The sequence below is a fragment of the Vulpes vulpes genome, chromosome 3 (assembly GCF_048418805.1).
Source record: "Vulpes vulpes isolate BD-2025 chromosome 3, VulVul3, whole genome shotgun sequence".
Taxonomy (NCBI): domain Eukaryota; kingdom Metazoa; phylum Chordata; class Mammalia; order Carnivora; family Canidae; genus Vulpes; species Vulpes vulpes.
This window is the reverse complement of record NC_132782.1, coordinates 22,355,905-22,379,504: the sequence shown is the minus strand read 5'-3', so window position 1 is coordinate 22,379,504 and position 23,600 is coordinate 22,355,905. Positions and strand designations below refer to the sequence as shown.

The following is a 23,600-nucleotide window of genomic DNA, read 5'->3' as shown; positions in this document are numbered from 1 at the left end:
CCAGCAGCAATGATATATTCAGGAATAAACCTGGAATAGACTACCTTAGCCTGAAAAGACTAAGTATGATACCTGAGGATTTTATTTATTCACTTTATTGTGATTATATCCTGCAATCATATTGTACATTTTATAATCCTGAGATGTACCTGGCCCAGGTGAAATGATCTCTAGCACCTATCCAGATTATGAATATGATTCTAGGCGTATGCTTCCAGAAACTGTGATGTAACTCACCCTCACTTGGCCATACCACTCACCCTGATGAGGATTTTAGGGATCAGAAATTCTACTCCTACCTGGAAGAAAGTTGCTAAATATCTTCACCATGAATCCTAACTGTGCCATTTTCTTTGGGTATCAGTTAGATGGTGACTTTTAACCGTTTTTGATTATGATCTACAACAAAAGATATATTTTATATCCAAATCTAGTTAATGTATATAAACACACACAAAAATGCACACATACTTATCAAAAGCAAATTTTATGAAAATATACTATGCATGTATATTCTGATGTACTTTATTCTTTAAAAAAACCTGCTGCCCTAACTCACAAAATTTATTTCATGATTCACTAATTTGCTGTGACCCACAGTTTGAAAAACACGGCTTTAGACTCATAAGCCTTGTTTGATTAATACATGGAACATGTGTGGCCTCAATCGATGCCTATATTTGTTTTTTTAAATATGCTGGTTTTATGAAATATAAAACCTAAACTTTCAAGAACATTTTCACTCAAATAGATGCTGTGCTTCAAATTTGACACCTTGGGGAGTGTTTGGTTTGTGTAAGTTTTGTGTACCACTATTTAGTACAAGTAAATGAAATGTGTTACATAATCTGTTGATAAGGTTGACAGTGTTTCTTTGATCACTTTGAATATGCCATTCAGTGGCCTCCTGACCTCCAGGGGTTCTGATCATGGAGCTCTTAATCTTATTGAGAATCACTTGTATGTGATGAATCACATCTCTTTTGTTGCTTTCAAGAATCTTTCTGTGTCACTGGTTTTCAACAGTTTAGTCAGGATGTGTACAGGTGTGGGTCCCTTTGAGTTTATCCTACTTAGAATTTGTTGAGCCTCCTGAATGTACAAATTAATATTTCTCTTAATCAAACATGCTAAGTTTTTAGCCATTAATTCTTCAAATATTCTTTCTGTCCCTTTTTCCCTTTCCTGTCTTTTGGATACTCCCATAATGTGTATGTTCATATACTCAATGATATTTCACAGGTCTCTGATTTAATTTCCTTCATTCTTTGTTTTTATGCTTTTTAGGTCAAAATATTGAAACTTATGTTTCAAATCAGATATTCTCAAATAACCTACCTTCCAGTTTGGTGATTCTTTCTTCTGGTTTCTCAATCTTTCTGTTGAACCCTCCTAGTGAATTTTTCATTTCAGTTGTTGTACTTTTCAGTCCTAGAACTTCTTTTTCATTCATTTTTTATAATTTTTTTTATAATTTCCAACTCTTTGTTGATATTCTGTATTTGGTGAGACATTGTTCTCTTATTTTCCTTTAGTTCCTTAGATTTGGTTCCTATTTGGTATTTTGAATATATTTATAATAGCTCAATTAAAGTCTTTGTTTAGTAAGTCCCAAATCTGGACTTACTCATGGGCAGTTTCTGTTGATTGCTTTTTCTCCTGTGTATTCTCCCCTTTCTTTGTATGTCACATTTATTTTCTGTTGAAAGCAGAATATATTAAGTGATATAGTGTGGAAACTCTGGAGATTAGATCCACTTCCCACTCACTCCATCTAAGGTTTGTTATTGTTTCTCTTTGTTGCTATTATTGTTGCTGCTGATATTTGTTGTTTAGTGACTTTCCTGAACTATTCTTTGTTGTGTACGGCAACTGAATTCTCTGCTTGGTTAGCTTCTTCTTGACTAATGACTGTACAGATTTCCTTAAAAGCCTTCAGCCAATAAACCTTCCAGCCTTGCTGAGGAGATCTGTATGCATGTGGGTGATACCTTCAATTCTCTGATGGGAAGTTCATGTAGCTTTCACTTTCTGCTTACACAGAGCTTCAAGGTCACCCAGAGGAAAGCGATTAGGACCTTCTTGGGTCTTTATTGAGCATACACACAACTCTGCAAATGACTGTGCCTTCTAGATTTCCAGTAATATGTCAGAGCTTTTCAAAACTCCATAGAAATATGCTGCTGCTTTTAAGTTGTCTCGTCCACTTCTTAGTAGCTTCAACTGTTATCCCTGCTACAGCAGTTGCAGTGTTTTTTTGTTTTTGTTTTTGGTTTTTAGCAGTTGCAGTGTTAAACAATTACTGCTGGTTTTTTCCCCACAAATGCCCCCAAGGTGAAGGCTGTTGTCAGTGAGCAAGCCCCAAGTCAGATCGAATAAAGACAAACTGTGTGGAGCTGCCAAACAGGTCAAATAATGACAATTCTCTGGGGATAGGACTTTTAGGGAGCTCCAAATATGTTCTTCCTCTGCCAGTGACTGCTAGGCTGCAGGTTTTCACAGCTAGCATGATTATGTAGCTCTTGGTTTTCACAGCTACCCTAGAATTGAGGGGAGGGAGATGGGAATAAAGTCCATTAAAATGCCCCAAAACTTGCTGTTCTTAAGAGATTCAACTGTTTTTCTCGAATAAACACTCCTCAGATTTTTGCAAGCCTTTCCTTAATTTGCAGAGTTCTCAAAAGTTGATTTTGACAATTTTTGCTAGTGTTCTTACTACTTTTAAGGAAGAACAAATTTTCAATGGCTCTTATTCTGTCAAATTGGAAGACTGTCCTCTTCTTTTTACCTTCTTTTTTTTTTTTTTTAAAGATTTTAATCATGAAAGACACACACAGAGAGAGGGAGAGAGAGGCAGACACACAGGCAGAGGGAGAAACAGGCTCCATGCAGGGAGCCTGATGTGGGACTAGATCCCAGGACTCTGAGATCACGCCCTGAGCCGAAGGCAGATGCTCAACTGCTGGGCCACCCAGGCATCCCCTTTTTACCTTCTTTTTAATCTCTGTTAACTAGAGTGATAGGAAGTGGTAAACAAACTCACACACTGATGTAAGACAAAACATTTCCACAGTATGTGATGAATATATTCTTTTTTCCTACTTTCTTCTTCAAGAATTTCTTTCTTCTTCAGGTTCTTTTTAAAAAGCATGTGCTAGGAAGCCTGTGATGGGTGTTTTGTATGAATAAAAAGATGATACCTGTTCTGATTTCAAGAAAATGAAGAAAACCTTTAAAATGTTAAAAATTAAAACAAAACTATCACCATCACCACCACCAGTCATCTTGCTAGGTCACTTCCCTTAAAACAAAAATTTTAGGACATTCTTCTTGACTACTGTCTAGCAAATTCAGGGCTACTGAACCTCATCATGCCAATATTTAATGTTGCTAATTGAAAAAGAGAGATGCAGATGGCCCAGGAGACTTTTTATCCCCTTTCCATTGCTTAGCAAGGAAGTGGCTCAGGAGACCTGAGTTAGCTCAGCAGAGGACAAGACTAGTACCAGAGAATGAACTCTGAGGCTCCCCCTTGGTATAAAAGCTAGTTCTTTAGCAGGAAGCTCTACTGTTACAGAATTAGCTATATATTTCCTGATTCTTTTCCCTAAAATATAGAGTGTTATGAGATTGGAGTGTTTCTACTGAAACATTTTATACCTGACCTAAGAATACCTCTCAGGGAAACATGTCACTTTAATAATTCTGGGCTTGCATGTTTTGCCACCAAATAACCCTATTTTATAAATACCCTCCATGATACTAGTGGTGTATGTAACAATTTCCCCGATGCTAATTATAAGAATTAAACATCAATGAAAGAGGAAACATTTGTAAAATGCAGTTGTATGTCTTCCAAAATCTTCAGAAATTCAAGGACACATATTTCTCAAGTATTTAACTGTTACCTCTTAAACATATGTAATTTCTGTCTTGTCTTTTTCCTGCCTTTGAACATGGAGACTCAGATGAAAAACAAACCCTCTCATTACCCCTATTTATTTTGGACCAAAGAACTTGTCATTCTAGAAAAACTGTCACAGAGGAGAAGAAAGCTATAAAAATGTTCCAGGAACAACAAGGCACATGAATAAGTACTGAGATCAAACATGATAAAGTAGCCTATGTAGGTCAGCTGTCTCTTAGATTGATGCTATGCAGTAAACAGAATTATGGCAACTCGAAAGCCTCATGATTGGTTTTTATATTTGACTCTTACTTTTGTAGGTCTCTTATTTAACATGCTTGAGTTAATATTTTAATACATTGAGTCCACTTCTCCTTTCTTGCTATGTAGACATATGCCTGGGACTTGTTTGGAAGGTATGCCCTCAAAAATGGAAGAGCAGATGGATGCAGTTTGCCACAGCACCCTCAAGAGAGACGTGGTAGGGCTACTTGAAACATCTAACAGGATAGGAATTTTAACTGTGTGCTCTATTATCAACAATTTTGCCAGCCAGCACATTTTCTCTCCAGCATGTCTCCAAATATGACAATGATGCCACAGTCAAAAACAGTTAACATCTCTCCTGCACCAGGAAGGAAGCAGTTAAACAGAGTATGACTCACCTTAGTGTTTGTTATTAATAAAAGAAAAATCTTTGTGATATGAGGAATTAATATTTATTGAGAGCTTTTTATGTGCCATGCATTCATCAACATTATATTGTTATATCCTCCAAATATCCCTGTAAAATGAATTTTATTTCCCCTATTTTCCATTATGGAAACTAAGAGTTATTAAAATTTTATCTGTAGTCTCACAACTAGGAAATGTAGGGCCAAGATATGAAAAACCCTTCCAGATTTGCTTGGCTGTGAAAGCAAGCAGTTGTCACTATATGATGCTAAATTGTAGACATCAACCACTCACAGTGATGCCATCTGATACCCATCCAAGAGTCACAAGACTTCCCCAAAGTGACACCAACTCCTGTGGGTGATAAATCTCATCTAAATCTCATCATTCTAATTGTACAACTTGAGGAAATGAAGGAGATAAAATGTGTTCTTTGATCACCATGTCTTAATTTCTAATAACACAGAATGCTTAAAACAAGAGAAATAAGAGTGTGATGAAGTGCCCTCAGGCAAGGCCTTAAAGGAAAATCCATTAATGGGTCATGATAAGGTTTTGGAACTTCTGCAATTTAGAGCACCTTCCTCACCTACCACACTGGGAGAATTGACAGGCCAGCTCTGCTTGCTAATTACACTCTCTCCCATTACTTTTTATGACTAAAAGATTTGTTTGGTAACCTTCAAAGGCATACTGAAGCCAGTAGGGGATTATTCATGTCCCAGTTCTGGGTATTCAAGACTCTCCTGCTGGGTGCTGGCTTTGAGTCCCACTGGTATTGACTTAGTTCCTTAATCTCCTAATTAAAAGACAACTTCAAATAATGCTGCACGGCTCGAGGCTTCAGGAAGGACCCAGGGATAGATAGGTTTACCTGAAAAGAAAAAGTAAGGGATAGAGTTTCTCTTTGTGAACCAAAGCTCAGAACAACCTCTAGTCAGTAAAACAAAATGGCAAATAGTATCAGGCACAACCTATAGATCAAAAATCAGTTTTTGTTTGCAAAGCAGAAAAAAAGAAGCATCTGTCCTAGAGTTCTTGGAGTCCTGTCCTGCCTCTTTGCCTTTCTGAATCCTGCCCCCACTGGATAATACTCAAGCTAGCAGAGGGCAATTGACAATCATTCCTTCACAATGAGAAAATAGATGTGCCTATGTTGACACTTCTGCTTCCAACCTAATGATATATTTTTAGTTAATGGTCACAGTTTTCTTCAATGATTGTTATAGGACATCAAGGAGAATATATTAGTGTAATCTTAAAAATATTAAATGTGAGATACTTGAAGATGACGAGGAAGAAATGTCCAGAAAGTACTTGGAGATATATATATATTGGAAGTCACAGTGGGCTGCTGTTGTAGATGTGAAGATCGTCAGTATATACTTGGTTTGGATACAAAGTATGTGCATGGAGCCACAGTTTGTTGGTTAGCCTCTTCCACTGTACCCTTATTGATCATTTCCACTATGTATCCTCAGTTTTAGCTCTAATATTTATCATATCAATACAGAAAACCTCACACTTCTAAAGCTTTACTCATATTGTGTCTGGATTGTTTTTACCTTCTTTCTCTGCCAGATGAACTTTCACTTCCACAAGACCAGCTTAGACCAACTTCCTTTTGGGAAGTGATTTTCCTAATACTATTCCCAACCCAAACAAAACTGACCCTTTTTTTCTCTGTTCCCATAATGCCTTGTACGTTTTTTCTGTTAGGGCACTTACCACAAAACATTGTCATTGTTTATGAGCTCCCCACAGGTGTGGCCCCTTTAGCATCTTCCTATACCTCTTTTATATGGGTAGAGACAGGGCTGAGTTGACCATCCATATATAGATGGGTTGCCATTGCCAACTTCTTTAAGCAAAAAGGAAAAGACCTTTATTGATGTGTTCATGCGAGATTCGCCCCACAACTGTCCAGCACTTAGTAGGGGACATGATAATTCTTGAATGACCAACACATGGTTATTCTTAAAAGAGCAAAGCCTTGGGAGTCTCTAATGAAGACTAAACTCTAGAGTTGAGAACAAAAATGTCAATTAAGACACAGTCTAGTGATTAACATTATTTTATTCAGGTATTTTGTCTTCTAATTTAGAGACCCATTTTGAGAATTAATCTTTAAAAAAGTCTTAAGTGTATTTTCATATAGTTTTCTCTGTTTGAATCTTTAGCTAATATAGGTTTTTCAGACAATTAAAGATGGTGAAGTAACTTGTCCAGAGGTGTTTTATTTTGCCTTTTTTTTTTTTTTTTTTTTTTTTTTTTTTTTTTTTTTTTACTTGTATTGATTCTTTCCTTCACTACTCTGCAACTTGTCCTCAGGTTTATATCTTACCTCACTGTCCCTCACTTCAGGGGCAGCCACATTTCAGGAATTATGTCTTATCTATAATAGGGCAGTTCTCTTTTATCCTTCCACTGTCAATATATTTGAACTCATGAAGCTCTCTTTGAAGTCAGTGTGAGTCTCATATTTGGAAGCAAGATACTGATGAGAAAGAAGACTCTAAACTGCAGCCCTTTGTAGGAAACTCACTTAAAAACCTGCACTTCCTATGCACCTGGCTTTAGTAAAATACAAGTAAAGGATTTCTTTACCATTTTCATGTTATTTTAAACAAGTCTTGATCTCAGGGAGGTCTACTTTTTAAAGAATTAAAATAAACTAAATGGCTAATTTTTACTTTTTAAGGAAGTGTCACTGAAGTTACGTGACAACTGTATTTATTTTCCTTTACTCAGACTCTTATTTCAAGGATTTTCATTTTTCTTTGAGCCAGAATTTATTTTAACATCCCCACCTTAAGCGTCAAAATAGTGTTATGACTTGAACATGAGAGGCTATTAAACATGGACAGATATTAAAACATATAAAATTTGGAAGCATTTTAATGGTTTCTCAAAACTTTTGATTTTCAACAATAAATGAATACTGTGTAGAATTTTAAGCTATTTTCCCCCTCTCTGTGGTGCACCGATGCACAGTAAATGTCTTGGCAAAATATACACAAACCCACCGACAGTCACCCCCAGACATCCACTTGCCTGAGATGATTAGTAAGTGTCTTTTTGCTGAAAGAAGGGTCAGCCCAGCCCTATTCCCTGCCTATAACAGAAAAGGGTATGGGAGAAGCTGAGGGGCTATTTAATGAGGAAACTTCTGGCAATGTAGATGCAAACGATATGGCCTTGGGAACTAGGGGCCAAAATACTGTGCAGAGTGTGAGGGAAAGGATTCTTCCTTTACTCCGTGAAACTTACACACCCTTGAGTGTCTGATCTCCCTCAAGTGGCTTCCAAGATTTTGACAAGGGGCCTTCAGTGAAAGAAGTAGTCTCCCTAGAGGGGTAGAGTGAGGGGTGAAGAGAAGACTTGGAGGTTTCTGTGGTCTTGCAGTTATGCACATGGCAGCTAAGATCCACTGAACTGACATGATCTCATTTGTACCCACAAACTACAAAATAATCAAATTATTGATGTGTTTCCAAACTGCAGTAACTCGCCTTATCTTGGTTCTGGCCCAAACTGAAAATCTTATTGCTGGATTTGATATCTTTGGTCAGATTTAGGGGGCTCTAGAAAGTTGGTTAATTCAATTTTGGAAATTAATTTAAACTTCCAACAACCTATTAAAAAAATAAGACCTGTTAGAAACTATCAACCCTGACTTTTCTGGTAAGAACAGGATCTAGAATAAAGGTGATGGTCATCCCACCTCCACCCTGCTCAGACCCCATGGAGAAGACTCTTCTGGACTGGCTATTAATCAGCAGGGATACATTAAGATTGGGACAGTGAGAATAAGGAGGGCATGCCAGAGGAGGAGTAGCTGAAGGGATTAGAGCTGGTCAGAAAAGAATGATCTTAGGTGGAAGACTATGGGAAACATGTTAATTGCTGCCAAATATTTCAAGGGCTGTCAGCTAATGAGATCCATAATCCACAGACCATAGGACTGGGAACAAAGGATGATTATTGGGAAGTAAGTTGAGCTGCCACAAATGGAATGGGATATTTTAGTAGGTAATGACTTCTCTATCACTAAAGACATTCAATTTGATATTAGATGTCCATTCATCAGAGAGACCGAAACAGGGCCATTGTCAGCTCATATAGTGTCTCTGTGAGAATAGAAAAAGTACTCCCTCTAGATGGATGCAACGCTAAGCCAACATGCACAACCAGGCTAGATTTCAGCCTCCGTTCATTCCTTTTGCAGGGCGCCCCTACGTAGGGCAGAACCTGCATAACCACACACAACTGTGTCCATGATCTTAACATGTTCTGCCCCAACAGCAATCAATCAAAAGAGAGGAAGACACACAGAATAAAAGAGCCCTCATAAATCAGAAGGTCAGACCTGTAGGGCCTGGTTGACCTATAGGGCCTTTATGAAAGAACTGATCCTTTAAGCCAGATGTGTCCCTCAAAAAACAGAAATAATTTGGGCCCTTTCGTTTATGATTAAATTCACGACACTTCATCACTGAAATATACAAAGGGTACTGTCACATGCGGAATTTACTTTAGAAGCTATTAAAATGTCGATACTTTTAAAAAATGCTTACTGTGGGCTAGATAATATGTTAAGTACTTGTACAAATTATCACCTTAATCTGCACAATAACTAAGTAGTAGTACTATACTCATTTTATAGAGGAAGTGTAAGCAGCTTGTCTAAGATCATTTTCCTTGGTAGTGGCAAATCTTCTTAATCATAAAACCAAATCATCCTTTTGAAAAAAAGCAAGTTTTTGAAAGCTCTAACTGCACATCATGATTTTGCATTTCAGTAAAATTTTAAGATTTAGAAGGTTGAATTGGTGCAAAAGCCAGAATGTGATATAAATACTGCGAGTGACAATCATCCTTCCTGACCATCTTTCTGGACCAAGCATGAGCTTGGTTTAATGTGCCCTGGGCCTTAGGTTAATGTACCTGGGCAACATTAAACTGAAGGAACGGAGAGGTGGCTTTCAGAAAATCTGCTTGCACTATTGCAACATTAGTTCATTAAAATCTCCTCTTCCCTTGCGTTACCCCGATCACAACAGCTGTGGTGGTTGCTTCCCCCCAGCACTTCTTTTGCATTCATGATCGGTACAGTGGACTTGGCAACTAGTCAACACAGCCATGTGACACATTTTTCATGTGAAATTTGAACTGGGCACTGAAATTGTTCATTGTGTGTCAGTGTGTTTATTTTCACCTCCCCAACTAGGTGGCAACCACCATGAGGGGAGAGACTATGGTTCATACTTTCTAGAAACCACCTAAACTGTGCTTACGCACAGAGCCTTGCACAGAGTTGAGTATCTTACATTGTCCTACAATTTTAGAGTGATTGCAATACATATGCAGCCTGAACTAAACCCATTCTAAGCATGTTTAAGATTTAGAATGAATCATCCAGGAGCCCCTGCTCCGTAAGTGTTTTCATCATCATCTTCCTTGTAAATTGGACCTACGGCTCTAGATGATCAAATCCAATGTCTTTTCCTTCCTCTTCCTTTGACTGCATGCAGTCTCAGACTGAAGTGTTTATGATCTGCAATATCTCCCTGAAACTCTGTGATGCGGACTGCCACTCCCTTCTTTTCTTTAGGTGAAAACCTATTGTTCTTGCTCAACTCCTACCCATTGACTCCTTCTCTGAGAGGCAAGAGGACAAACAGAATAATCTAGGGCTCTGCAGTCACACTTAGCTGAAAGTTCTATCTCCACTTAGGAAAATTATTTAGCATCTCTGAGCCTCAGTTTTCTGATCTGTAAAATGTAGAGAATTGTACTCATTTTGTAGGATTAATGTGAGGATAAAACAAATTAATTAGATAAAGCATCCAGCCAGGCCCTTGGCCTACCTTGGGTGCTGATAAATTTGCTTTCCCTTTTTTTTCTTTCTTCCCTATCCCCTGCCCCTTTATTATAGCCCTTCTTCTTCTTCCTTCCCCTAGATACAGATTTCCCTCTGTATTCACTCCCTGGGTGATCTCACCCATTGTATTCTCCCTGAAAACAGTCCCAACTCTACAGAATTTTCAGTGCTAAAGACTCAATATAGGTTTTGTTCCTGGATTTTCAACAATAAATAACGTGTTCCAGGTTCACAAAATGTCTGTTATCTCTCCTTATCTCCCTCTTTTCAAAGAAACTTGCTTCTTTTTTTTTTAATTTTTTTTGAATTTTTATTTATGATAAGTCACAGAGAGAGAGGCAGAGACACAGGCAGAGGGAGAAGCAGGCTCCATGCACCGGGAGCCCGATGCGGGATTCGATCCCGGGTCTCCAAGATCGCGCCTTGGGCCAAAGGCAGGCACCAAACCGCTGCGCCACCCAGGGATCCCAAGAAACTTGCTTCTAATAGTGCCACAGGCATGCAGGAGCAAAACGTAAGCCACGCTGTCTGCCCACCACCCAGCTCTGCAGAGTACTCTGCAGGACCTCTTAAGAGACCAGCATCGTCACCTCCCACCTGCATGACCTTGCTGGTCTGCATTTCATCTCTTTTAGCCAGTCTTGCTCCTTGTCCCTGGATTGAGTGTCTCCAAGCCATAGCTCCAATCATGTCACCTCCCTGCCCAGTACTCTCCAACAGCTCCCCATTGCCTGTGACTAAGTTTTGGTCAAAGCTTTGATCAAAGCCTCCACCTTTAAGCCTTGACCTTTTCTTTTTAATTCCCCACAACATGAATACTGTGCTCCCACCAAAGAGGATTACTCAGTGTTCCAAGAACACAGTCTGTACTCTGTCTATGTCTCTGTTCCTGCTGTTTCCTCCTCCTCTGGTGTTCTCCTCCTCACCACCCCCGGTCTCTCTTTGCCAAACTCTTGCCCATCCTGAAAGACTCAGCTTAAAGGTTTTCACACTTGTTGATGAAACTAGTCCCTTCCTTCAGGTGTTCACCAGTGGCCCTCCGCCTCTCTTCTGCCCCAACCATTTCTTCCCTGGTCCCCCACGGTCTGGCTGGTGGCAGCTCTTCCGCCCAGCACACTCTAGCTCAGCACTTTCCACACTCTTCTATCCCAGACCACTTTTTAAAAATTGTAGAATGGAATAAAGTACACAGACGGCACAGAGCAAGTTAACAGACCAATTAAACACTGCATGAAATGAGCAGCATCCAGTCACACTCTTTTATAAACTTAGAAATGGCTTCATCAAGTTGGCTCCTCCTATCAGTTGCGTTATCATGTTTCCTCCTATATTTTGCTTTCATTGCAGCACAACATAAAATGTCCCTTCTTACGGTCTAATGTCACAAAGAAGACAAAACAAGCACTTTGTGTTGCCTTTTTGTTTGTTGTAGAAAATAAAGGCATCCTCTTATCTTTGAAGTCCTCAGTCCCCTTATTTCTTTGCTTAAGGCACCGTCTAAGAAATACATGACTCTGATTTTTAGTGCAACTTCCACTTCTCAGCCAGAGATTGAGAGAGAATAAATGGATGTGTTAGCAGTGTTTAATATATGCAGGAAGGGATGAATAACATCCCAAATATATGTTACATTCACCAGACCCAGAGCAGCCATCGTTACAGATGACATCCACTGACAGTGCTAGAGAATGCCTGCACCTCCCACTTCTTCATGCATCTGGTGGCCTCTCCGTGCCACGAATTCTCGGGATGGCGCAAATTCCACACTGCAGCACAGTGCTGCATAGTAACAATGACCATTAACTGTGTTTAGTGTTATTCTTATATATAAGGCAGTTCAGATTAAAAAGTCAATAGAGCCCTTAACTATTCTTGCTGTGGTACACTCACTTATGTGTGCTGGAATCTAGGGTTCCACAGAATGTAGTTTGGAAAATATTGCCCTAGTTATACTTGCATTACTTATGTAATTCCAGTTATCATCTGCCAAGCCACGAATCTCACATCTTCTACCAAAATTTTCCTTGACATCACTAATTTGAACAGTATTCAGTTTTGCATTTCCATAGCTCCTGGCAGTGCTCCATATGTAGTTGGGGGAGAAATGATAGAAGGGAAGGAGGAAGAGAGTATGGAATCTGACTAATTCTTATGCCATTTCTGTAAAGTTGATGATTGTAGTGAAAGCTATACAAGGGGAAGTTCACAAAACCATTTTGCATAAAATTCCTGTTCAAATCAAATATGGATATAATTTAAATATTAATGCTAGGGGTCAGTAGAATGAAAACAGGTTTTCCAGTAAGATTTTGTAAGTAGGAAATGTATTTTTGTTAAAGTCTGAGACATACCACAAAAGTAGTTAGTGATTATTGAGATTACACATGGGCTAGGTCTGCTGTTTTGCTGCATTTAAAATTTTATAAACTAATATATTTGCTGATTTTTCCCCACTCTGAGGTTTAATTTTTCCCTATGTCAAACACCAGTCTGCTCAGTTAAGGGATGTGGGCTGAGTAAGTCAATGGAATTTATTATTTATTAACCTCCTATTGTCAATTCCAGTCATCACTTGACTACTGACTTTATGTCTGTCTGCTTTGGCCTAAATACAACCTAGAGTTGCTCTCTGGATCATGGAAAATCTAATATTTCTCCCAATAGATTTGATTATTTTACATTACAGCAGATAAGTTTTTTTGAAGTAGCTACTGATAATTACCTCGCTTTTCTGTGACTCAAGTCACTTATCCCTTCTTAAGGGGGATAGATAATCCTATTATGATTATAGTTTTATGAGATTTACTTTTAAGCAAACTTACATTTCTCTATTTTCTCACTGCCTGCTTTGGTTTTGATAGTTTCAAAGAAAGCATGGAGAAATCATCATATTCCGACTGGCTCATTAATAACAGTGTTGCCGAGCTAGTGGCTTCCACAGGCCTTCCAGTGAACATCAGCGATGCCTACCAGGATCCTCGCTTTGATGCCGAGGTAAGAGGAATTCTCTGGTTGCAGTCTTAAGGTTCACTTGTCACACTGGTGATGGTTTGCTCATTGAAGCATAAGAAGGACATCATATATATCAACAGGTTTTGGGGTTTTTTTTTTTTTTTGCATCTTTCCTCTGTGATCAGACTTAGCATTGCCTGCTGTTGGATAACAGGAAAACCTCCTCTCTACTCTCATTTGTGGCAAAATGGGTATCTGTTATGTATTTGTTTGATGCTCTTTTACAATTGGATACATTTTATATTAAATGTACCCATATACAGGTACCCATGCATTAAATCACGAACACTATATTAAACATAGTTTGTATTAAACTATGAAATAGTTATTAATAAAAATGTGTATATAACATCATTATTTCCCAACAGATGCTAAAACAACTACTGTGTCTTTTAAAATTGTTCCCAAGAAATGGTAAATTGGTTTGTGTTATTGTTTAATGTTAATTTTGCAGGCACATTGTGCTATATATATATACAGAATATAGTAAAGTGGTATAGGTTCTGACTTGCAGATGTTTAAATTCTAAGTAGCTACAATATCACACAGATAAATTTACATGAATTTATAAAATCTGTGTGTGTGTTTCCTATTCTAGACTGCCAAGCTAAGATCTAAAGAGTAGCAGGAGTTTTTTGGCAAGGAAGGTGAGGAGATGTGTTCCAGGCAAAGCTGAGAGAGCACAGGGGCTGGGGTGGAGAAGTGGGGAGCTGAGAAGGGTTAATGCTGCTGAAAGCTCCAGGGAGATGAAGCTGGAGAGGGAAGCAGAGGCCAGATTGCTCCAAGACTTTGAACGCCATGTTAAGAAGTTTGAGTATTTGTCCTAGGCAATGGGGAGCCAGTAGTTGGGTTTTAAATCAGGGAAATGCAGAAGTTGTATTTTAGAAAGATCACACCACCTCTGTGGCTATAGCACGGAGGACAGGTTAGCAATAATAGCTGAACATTTAAGTGGAAATGACATCTCTGGAGATGGACAGGGATCCCTTCAGCCCCAGTCTCCGGACTCCACAGTTCTCTTCCTCAGGCCTGCTCTCTGCTGTCCCATGTCTGGGGTAGGACATTATGTGACAGGAGGCTGCAATCTAAACTTAACTTCGAACTTCAGTCATGTCATCTTTGCGGATCTCTGCAGGAAAATTTTTAATTCTCCAAAACTCACCATCTCTCTGTAGCTGCCTGGAGCTTTATTCCCCCCAGGCCATGTCCTCTAATAGTTTCTATTAATTCTTGAGCATGGAGCTCAGCTGCTCCTACCTTGCAAATCCTTTCACAAACTCCCAGTCTGGGTTGGGTATCTCTGCAGCATCTCCCTCGGCTGTCCCAACCCTGAGCCCCTTGTAGCTCTCTTCAGTTCTGATGCATTATTTCTGAGCTTTGACTTATCTTCCTTGGGAAACTACACAGTCTGGAGCTTCTTTAGCTGTCTTCCTTTGTGGGAAAATATCACCAACTTGGTTCTGTGGTTGGCAGAGCAAAAATGATTTCTAGAGGTCAATATTTGTATACTTTAGCATTACGATTGGGTTAGGACTGATTTGGCAAACTTGTGTTTGCCATGTTTCTTTCTTCCTTGCTTTTAGAGAAAGAATGCTGAAGAACAAATATCTAGACAGTTTTATGAAGGAATGCTCTCAGTATCCTATTAGTAACATCAGTAAGAGCTGAACAAGCTGAAAGGCTTGCTATGCAGAAACATCATTCGTTGCCAATTCCTTGTTGCCAAGTCATCATATTAGATTAGATGTCAAGGGATCATGGTTGATTCTTATCTCAAATTTCAGTGCTAAATTTGGTATGGATTACTGTTATTCTGCTCTTAGCTTTGGACCATGAAGTCAAATTTTGGGGAAAAGAAAGAATCAACAAATTACACCACTTAAAAATGTTGGTTACTAAGCCATATGTAAAAATATAACAAAACATGAGGCAGTGAACACCTGCCACCCAGTTTAAGCATCTGTACCTTGGAGAATGACATGCTGGGTCATAGGTTTCAACATCTTTGCCTTTATCAGGGAAGGAAAAATTCTCGTCCAATCATTGCTCATTTTTTTTTCTTATGAAAAACAACACAATATCTCAAGAATACTTCTTACTCATACAATTTAGTGATCTTGGATAAACCATATCCTTATGTCTACAGACTCTTACCACATCTCTTCCTGATTAGTGAGACAGCCATTCCACATTTTCCCTGTACTCACAGCCCATTCCAATAAAGCAGACTGCTCCACTGATCTATAAAAAGAACAATGTGGACTCGTGAGCAAAAATCCAGCAGTTATTTCTGTGGGATCGGGCATAAAAATTTCATGCTTTTAGCCAGTAGTTAGAAGCAATGATGTCTGAAGACAGTAAACTATGGTAGGTTAAGCAGTGACTATTTTGTGAAATCACTTTCTACCCTCTGATAAAATAAAGCATGTACTTAGATCAACATTATTTCTTGGTTTTCCACCTAAAATGCTTTCAATCTGCTATATACCTAGTACTAGATTTCAAATGCAAATCTGAAGATGCATTATATATGATTTTTACATGGTCACTTTGCATGGTATTGGAATTTATTTATTTATTTATTTATTTATTTATTTATTTTTAAGATTTTTATATATTTATTCATGAGAGACACAGAGAGAGGCAGAGACACAGGCAGAGGGAGAAACAGGTTCCCTGCGGGGAGCCCAATGTGGGACTCAATCCCAGGCCCTAGGGTCACGACCTGAGCCAAAGCCAGATGTGTAACTACTGAGCCACCCAGGTACCCTGAGACTGGAATTCAAAGTTACTTTATGTTTCCCTTCTCATGCTAAGGGAAAAAAATTAGAAAGGAATTAATCAATGCAGATGGAGGTGAGAGAGAGAATTCTGCCTAAATGCAGGCACTTAGTAGATATTTCCTGCGAATGTGTGTGTATGTTGTAGTATGTGTGTGTGTGTATGTGTACGCGCATTATGTATTACTCCGGGAAAAGCAAAATTATTTATCTGCTTAAGCCTTCTCCCTTCTCAAGTATATTTTGCCTCACTGACAGGAGTCAACTGTTTGTTAATAATGAATGAGACTCCAGACTAAGCCGCCATGCTAAGAGGCTAAGAGGCTCCAACCTTCTCCCCATGAAGCCTGATGTAAGATGGTATAGATCATAAGATAAAGACAACCATTTCAGATAATATTTTTTATTAATGTTTTAAGTATTTTCCTCAAGATAAAAAAAAATATGAGAAAATGAAATTGTGGGACCCTGGGTGGCTCAGCGGTTTAGCGCCGCCTTCAGCTCAGGGCGTGATCCTGGAGACCCAGGATCGAGTCCCACGTCAGGCTCCCTGCATGGAGTCTGCTTCTCCCTCTGCCTGTGTCTCTGCCTCTCTCTCTCTCTCTCTCTCTCTCATGAATAAATAAATAAAATCTTTAAAAAAGAAAAAAAGAAAATGAAATTGCTTCATTCTTGCACTAAAAGTAATTCTGGAATCATCCTAGAAATAGAGGGTAACTTTTAGAACTGTATTGTCTTCCTACAAAGGTTTGAGTCCTCTCTTCTTGGTCTGCTATGGATCCGTAATTTTTATCGGTGATCATAGCTGAGTATTTATTTATTACTGGTAGAATATAAAGAAATTTTTTCAGTCCAGGATTAATTGAGTATCTCCCAGAGTTTTCTCCACTGGAAAAAGTGCTTGCTTTTTGGTTCTCTACACTCACTAACTTCCTTGAATAGTTTGAAGCTGGTTAACAAGAATGATAATTTGCAGAGTGGTAGCATGGGTAATCCCTTTCAAAGCATTTCCTATTTTTCTTACAGATTTTCTCAACATATGTCTATACAATAAACTTAAATCTGGGGATCTCTGGGTGGAACAGCGGTTTAGCGCCTGCCTTTGGCCCAGGGCGCAATCCTGGAGACCCGGGATCGAATCCCACGTCGGGCTCCCGGTACATGGAGCCTGCTTCTCCCTCTGCCTGTCTCTCTCTCTCTCTCTCTCTCTCTCTCTATCATAAATAAATTTAAAAAAATAAATGAACTTAAATCTGCCAGAAATACATTTTCCTGAATAATGGTATCTATCCTCAGTTTCTCAATGGTTCAGTGGCTAATTCTGGCAACCTGAATTCTCTTTACTGAACATGAAGAAGGACCCCAATTCATCAGACAGTGTAGTGTCTGGGATAGAACACCCAAAAATGAATTGGCTTTATTCTGGGGTTTCATACTATAGGTGTGTCAACTTTCAGTTAATAGGAATATTAGTGATTTCCTTAATTTACAGATGAGGAAACAGAGAGCTGGAGTGTCTTGTCTAAGGCCACACAGCTTCCTCAAGATAGGGCACAGAACTAACTGGACTTTCTGATTCCTAATTCAATTCCCTGACTGGCTTCCTATGTGGACCAGCTGCAGAGGGGCTCCCTGGGCAATGGAGCCCACTCCATCTTTCCTCTGTCCACAAAGGCACATGAACGTTGGCCAACAGACGTACCTTTTTGTCCTGTCTGCTCCACTCACCTGTTGTGTCATCTTGGGCATACTACTTGCATATGTATTGTAACATGTAGAATTCTATATAAATATTTTGTAAATGATGCAATCTTATATAAATGTCGGTGAAGATATTCATCTGATTAAGAACTAGTTTCTTCTTTTGGGGTGGGGACAGGTTGGCAGAAGCAGGTCCTTTTCTCTAAATGCAGGCCTTTTTACAGAGCTGCAGACCAGCAGACCTTGATTATAGACAAGACAACTTCAATTCTCTTCATCCACAGACACAATGGGGAAGGAAGAGGAAAGTCTCTAGCCAAAGAGGGGAGTTAAAAGTGAGTGTTGACAGTAAAGAAGAGATGGTGGCACTAATCTGATAACCTGTAGCTCTTCAAGTCAGCCAGGTCTCTGCTTGTCTTCGCAGAGGAGGAACAGTAACAGATGTTAGTTACAAATGTGGTGAAAGCTGGATGCATGTCCCATGGCCTTGGGCTGCCATGGAGAGATGATCACCATATCCTTTCCTAAAGGAGCCAGCAATATGCAGACTTGGCTCTTCACAGGAATGGCCAGACATCCAGGGGCCAGATTACTAAGGCACATTAAGGATGATCAGATTTCAGGAGCCAGCCACACTGTCCAGGTCCAAACAATCCACCAATCTTTAAAACATAGCTGAAAAGCCAGTGACACTGGTATATCTCAAACACAGCCCTGTTGCCTGCATTCAAACCACAGTATCAGTTAAGGCAATAGGTAAACTCCAAAATCTCCATGGCTTGACACAAAAGGAGTTTAGTTTTAAGCCCAAACGTGCTAAGCCCAAACGGACGCTCCTGACGCACTGCATAGGGAGGTGTTCCTTTCCCCATCAATAAAATTGTTTAGCAACCTGTGATGAATGACTCATCCAGTAAACCATCTTGTAGAGTCTTCAGATCACTAACTGAGTGCCAACCCCAATACGTCTTCTCATGTGTATTTGGTAGTTTCTTCTCCAATTTAGACCAACATGAGAAGCTTGTCAGCTTGGGGATTCATGATGCCAGTGGCATTCTGTTAATAAGAGAGAATTTACCCTACCAAGCTTTGCCTTAGCTGTTCAATTAAAGTGGAAACTAGATTTCCAATTTCAATGTCTTTCCTACCTTTTAATAACTCCAGGGAAGTCCTTACAAATTCTGCCCAAAGATATGCAGCAAGAGAATGACCCTTACTTTGAAATCTCAGTTTTGAAACTGTTGGTCTTCCTTTTAATAAAAACTACAAAAGGATGTGTTTCATGTGATAGAAAGCCCATCCCAGGTGCTGCCAGGAGCCTGCTGTGAAGGCTATGGGGCAAGTAATCATAGTTGTCTACCTGCTGAGTATTCTCTTTGTGATTGTATTAAATATTTAATGGAGTTCCCTCCCTGTGGGAACAGAGCAACTCAGAGGGCAAGGCACAGTGATTACTTGCCTTCTGTCTGCCTGTTTGAGTTGACTCCTAGGAGCGGCACCTGCTGAGCTTGATAGTCTGCATGGTTTTAAGGCCAAACACCTTGGTTTATGGGTGGAAAATGATGATGGAATAGTTATATAAGATACCCACAGAGCCAGAACTAAATTTCTGAGCTTTAAATTCTACAACCTTATGAAGATCGCTATATATTTATTCTGTTACATCCTCCATGGAAAGAATGGAAGACAGAAGACAAAAAAGATATACCTGATTATTTTATTTATAGCAGCTCAAAAAACCCTCATGTTCACAGGTTATTGTGTAGATGGGTTTTGTAGTTTTGCTCATCATTTGCTCCTTGGAAAGAGGAGGCCCACACTCGGCTCCTGAAAACACGGACAGAACACTGTGTGTATTAATTTTCTATCGCTCCATAACAAGACACCACAAATTCAGCAGCTTAAAACAAACATCCACTTCTTATCTCACAATTCCCATAGGTTGGAAATCTGGGCACGGCAGAGCTGCATTCTCCACTCTGGGGTCTCAGATGGCTAAAACCAAGATGTTGGCCAGATGACATTCTCATGTGGATTTTGGCACTTTTCAGAGCTTATTCAGGTGATGATAGAATTGAATTCCTTGAAGTTGTAGACTAAAGTTTCCATTTTCTTACTGACTGCTATTAAAAGTTCTCTCTCAGCTCTTACACACTGCCCTTAGGTGCTAGTCATGGACCTCTCACAACACAGCACCTCACTTGCTCAATGCCAACAGGACGTTGGCTGTGACTGAGGCTTCCGTGATGTCAGGAGTGACTCACGTAATCACAAGAGTGGCTCTCCCATCACCTCTGCCACATAATGTAGCCTAATCAAGGAAGTGATGATCCTGTCATAGTTACAAGTCCTGCCCACACTCAAGGGGGAGGATGGTACCAGACTTGTACAAAGTGGAGGGTGGCAGGTTGGAATCTTAGAGGCCATCTTTAGAATTTGGCCTACCACTCTATGATAATGACTACAATTGCATCCACACAAAATGTCTCTATCCCATAGGACCTTCCGTATGTCCTGCTATGGAAAAATATCCATGAGGAGAAAAACCACAAAGAAGTATGCATAGAATAATGTATAGAATAATATATGTGCATATATATACACATATGTACATATGTTTTTCTAATAGAGCTCCTAAATCTAACATGTCCAAAACAGAGCTCACAATCTTTTTTTCTCCCAAGCCTGCTCCTCTCTCTGTTTCCCTGTCTCTATTAAGGCAACACAATTCTTCTTGATGCTTATGACAAAAAATTTTTTTTTAATTTTTTTTTTAATTTATTTATGATAGTCACACACACAGAAAGAGAGAGAGGCAGAGACATAGGCAGAGGGAGAAGCAGGCTCCATACAACGGGAGCCCGACGTGGGATTCGATCCCGGGTCTCCAGGATCGCGCCCTGGGCCAAAGGCAGGTGCCAAACCGCTGCGCCACCCAGGGATCCCTTGACAAAAATTTTATAGGCATCATCCTCTCATTTACACATCTAATTCATCAGGAAGTCCAATTGGCTCTACTTGCAAAATTTATCCAGAATCTGACCACTTCTCACCGCTCAACTGCTACCAACCATGTCCAGCCACCCTCATCTCTGGACTATTTTTCATGGCCAGAGCCTCTTAATCTCTGCCCCTCTATATGCTATTCCCTATACAATAGCCAGATACTCTTAATTTTTAAGTCATATCATGTCACAACTCTGTGCACAAACTCTTCAAAGTCTCCTTATGTCACTAGAGTAAAAATCAAACTCACAATTCTCTTAGAGCTTTACAATGCCCTACACATCTGGCATCTCCTTATCTGGCCCCAGTGCTGACTTCTACTTCTCCAGCCACACTAGTCTGTTTATTCCTAGAACATGCTGCTCACATTTCTACTGCAGGGCCTTTGCACTGGCCATTCTCTCAGCTGAAATACTCTTCCCTCAATAGCTGTGTGGCTTAAATCCTCACTTCTTTAAAGTCATCTTTCAAATATTAGCTGTTAGTATGGCCTGACAACCTTGATATTAAATTCCCTTTATCCTGCTCTATTTTTTCTCTGTAATTCCTAATACCTTCTAACATGTAATCTGTTTCTGTATTTTTGTTGTATTTTTTGCCAGCTGTCTTCTCTCACTAGAATGTAAGCTCAACAAAGGTGAGGATTTTGTCGGTTTTGCTCACTGACGTCTCCCCAACAACTAGAACAATGGTTAGAAATTAATAGTCATTACTGTTCAACATTGTTGAATATTTTATCTATGTTTTTTATGAACATATCTCTGTTTTTGAAAAATAATAAATTGATGCATGAGCATATTATATATCTATAGGAAAAGATCAGGAAGGGCTTATACTAAACTGTTAATAGTTGCCATGTTTAGCGATGGCAAGATTAGAGATTTTGATTTTATATTTACTTAAAAATTTCAGAAGTATTTGTATTATTTTCATCATCAGGCAAAATTTAAAGATATTTTTTAAATTTTAGACCTTTTATATCTTATGTGAAATTACATCTTGCTAGGCTATTGCAAACTCTCTAGAAACTAGAAATTATTACTTAGAACCAGAATTGAAATAATGCTAATTCTAAGTAAATTAATTTGCCTTGCCTTATCTTTGCGGAATTTAGATGATTATTTTCTATTGCCCTAGCCAGCATACAGTGCTGCTTGGATTTTATACTAAGATCCTTCTTTGCCTGAGACATCCCAGCAGCATGTACAACACGTGCATTTGCAGATGACCTGCTGCTATATCAGGTGGCTTCTTAGAGTGCATACTCTATTTACAAATATGGTCACCAGAAACAGTTATTCTGGTCTTGCTTTTAGCTGGCATTGTGCTTATGAATTCAACTCCTGATAATTAGTTGCACTCAAATGCATTATCGGTGGAGCTTTCTGCTCGTCTTTTCATACTAGATTCAAAAGAATACCTTAAAACAAATATACTAATGCACAACAACACATTATTTAGTCATTATAAGGTATAATATTCTACTGCTTAATTTAGTATTTCCTCCCATTTGTATAGTTATGGAAGAGAATTTTCAGAGTCATTATGTGCAGGGTTTCTCCTCTGCCTGCAGCAGGGATGAACAATTGGACATGATATATAAATAAGAAAGGTTCATAAAGGGGGGGATGGCAGAAAATAACTAAAAAGTAAGGCAGGCCTTATGCACGGATGGTTTGTTACAAATTTAGGAGCAGTGGGAAACCCATCAGGACCCAGATCCCTTCGGCCATGGGTGGCTGAAGCTCAGAATTACACAGTTAAATCTAAGGTGTCATGACCCTAAGTCCATCACAATTCAATCCTATGCAGTTTTTCCATATAAAATTCTTTCTCTGATTTTTTTTTTGTTATTAAAGTCCATTGAAGACAACTCAATAGTTCTTGCCCTTGTCATGTAGCACTTAAAGATAATGGGGCTCCAGGCTCTAAGATCCTTTGACTTACAGCATTAAAGCCCATTTCGCCTGTCAGTGCTTCATAGCAAAGCACTCCCACAATCTGGGATGCTGAGTGCTAGCCCAGCAGGACAATTCATTGTCTCTTTCCTATAGCGCCTTCTGGTCTATCGGCTATGCTACGGTTACAAAGGGAAATGTGCAAAATTGAAACCTTTAAGAGATAGAGCTCCATGGATCTGCTGAAAAGCATTTGCTACCACTAATCTCTCAGTCGCTGATACTTAGTGTAAAGTAGTTTGAGATCCCTTCCAGAAGGTAGAGTTGGGGTAGAGAGGACTGGACAGTGGAAAACAACAATTCCAGATGACCAGGAAAGCGAGGAAGGTTAGGAGGAATAAGATACAGAATGGGGTAGCTGTGGGAGTGAAGACAAGTTGGGGTCCCGTGGAACAGATTCTGCTGCATAGGTGGTGAAGACAATGCCTCAGTTCTTTTTTTTTTTTTAAATTTTTATTTACTTATGATAGTCACAGAGAGAGAGAGAGAGAGGCAGAGACACAGGCAGAGGGAGAAGCAGGCTCCATGCACCAGGAGCCCAATGTGGGATTCGATCCAGGGTCTCCAGGATCACGCCCTGGGCCAAAGGCAGGCGCCAAACCACTGCACCACCCAGGGATCCCCAATGCCTCAGTTCTAAGCCCAAAGGTCAGTTATTTTTTCTTAGGAGAAAAAAT

The 23,600-nt window shown here is 39.4% G+C and overlaps 1 protein-coding gene across 1 annotated transcript in view; it reads left to right on the top strand.

Moving 5' to 3' along the window:
- Positions 1–23,600, top strand: part of PDE11A (phosphodiesterase 11A) — a 365,302-nt gene that overhangs the window by 166,055 nt on the left and 175,647 nt on the right. Inside the window, exon 6 of the mRNA XM_025994270.2 lies at positions 13,328–13,460. Coding sequence (XP_025850055.2) covers positions 13,328–13,460 — 133 coding nt within the window. The remainder of the gene's footprint in view (positions 1–13,327; positions 13,461–23,600) is intronic.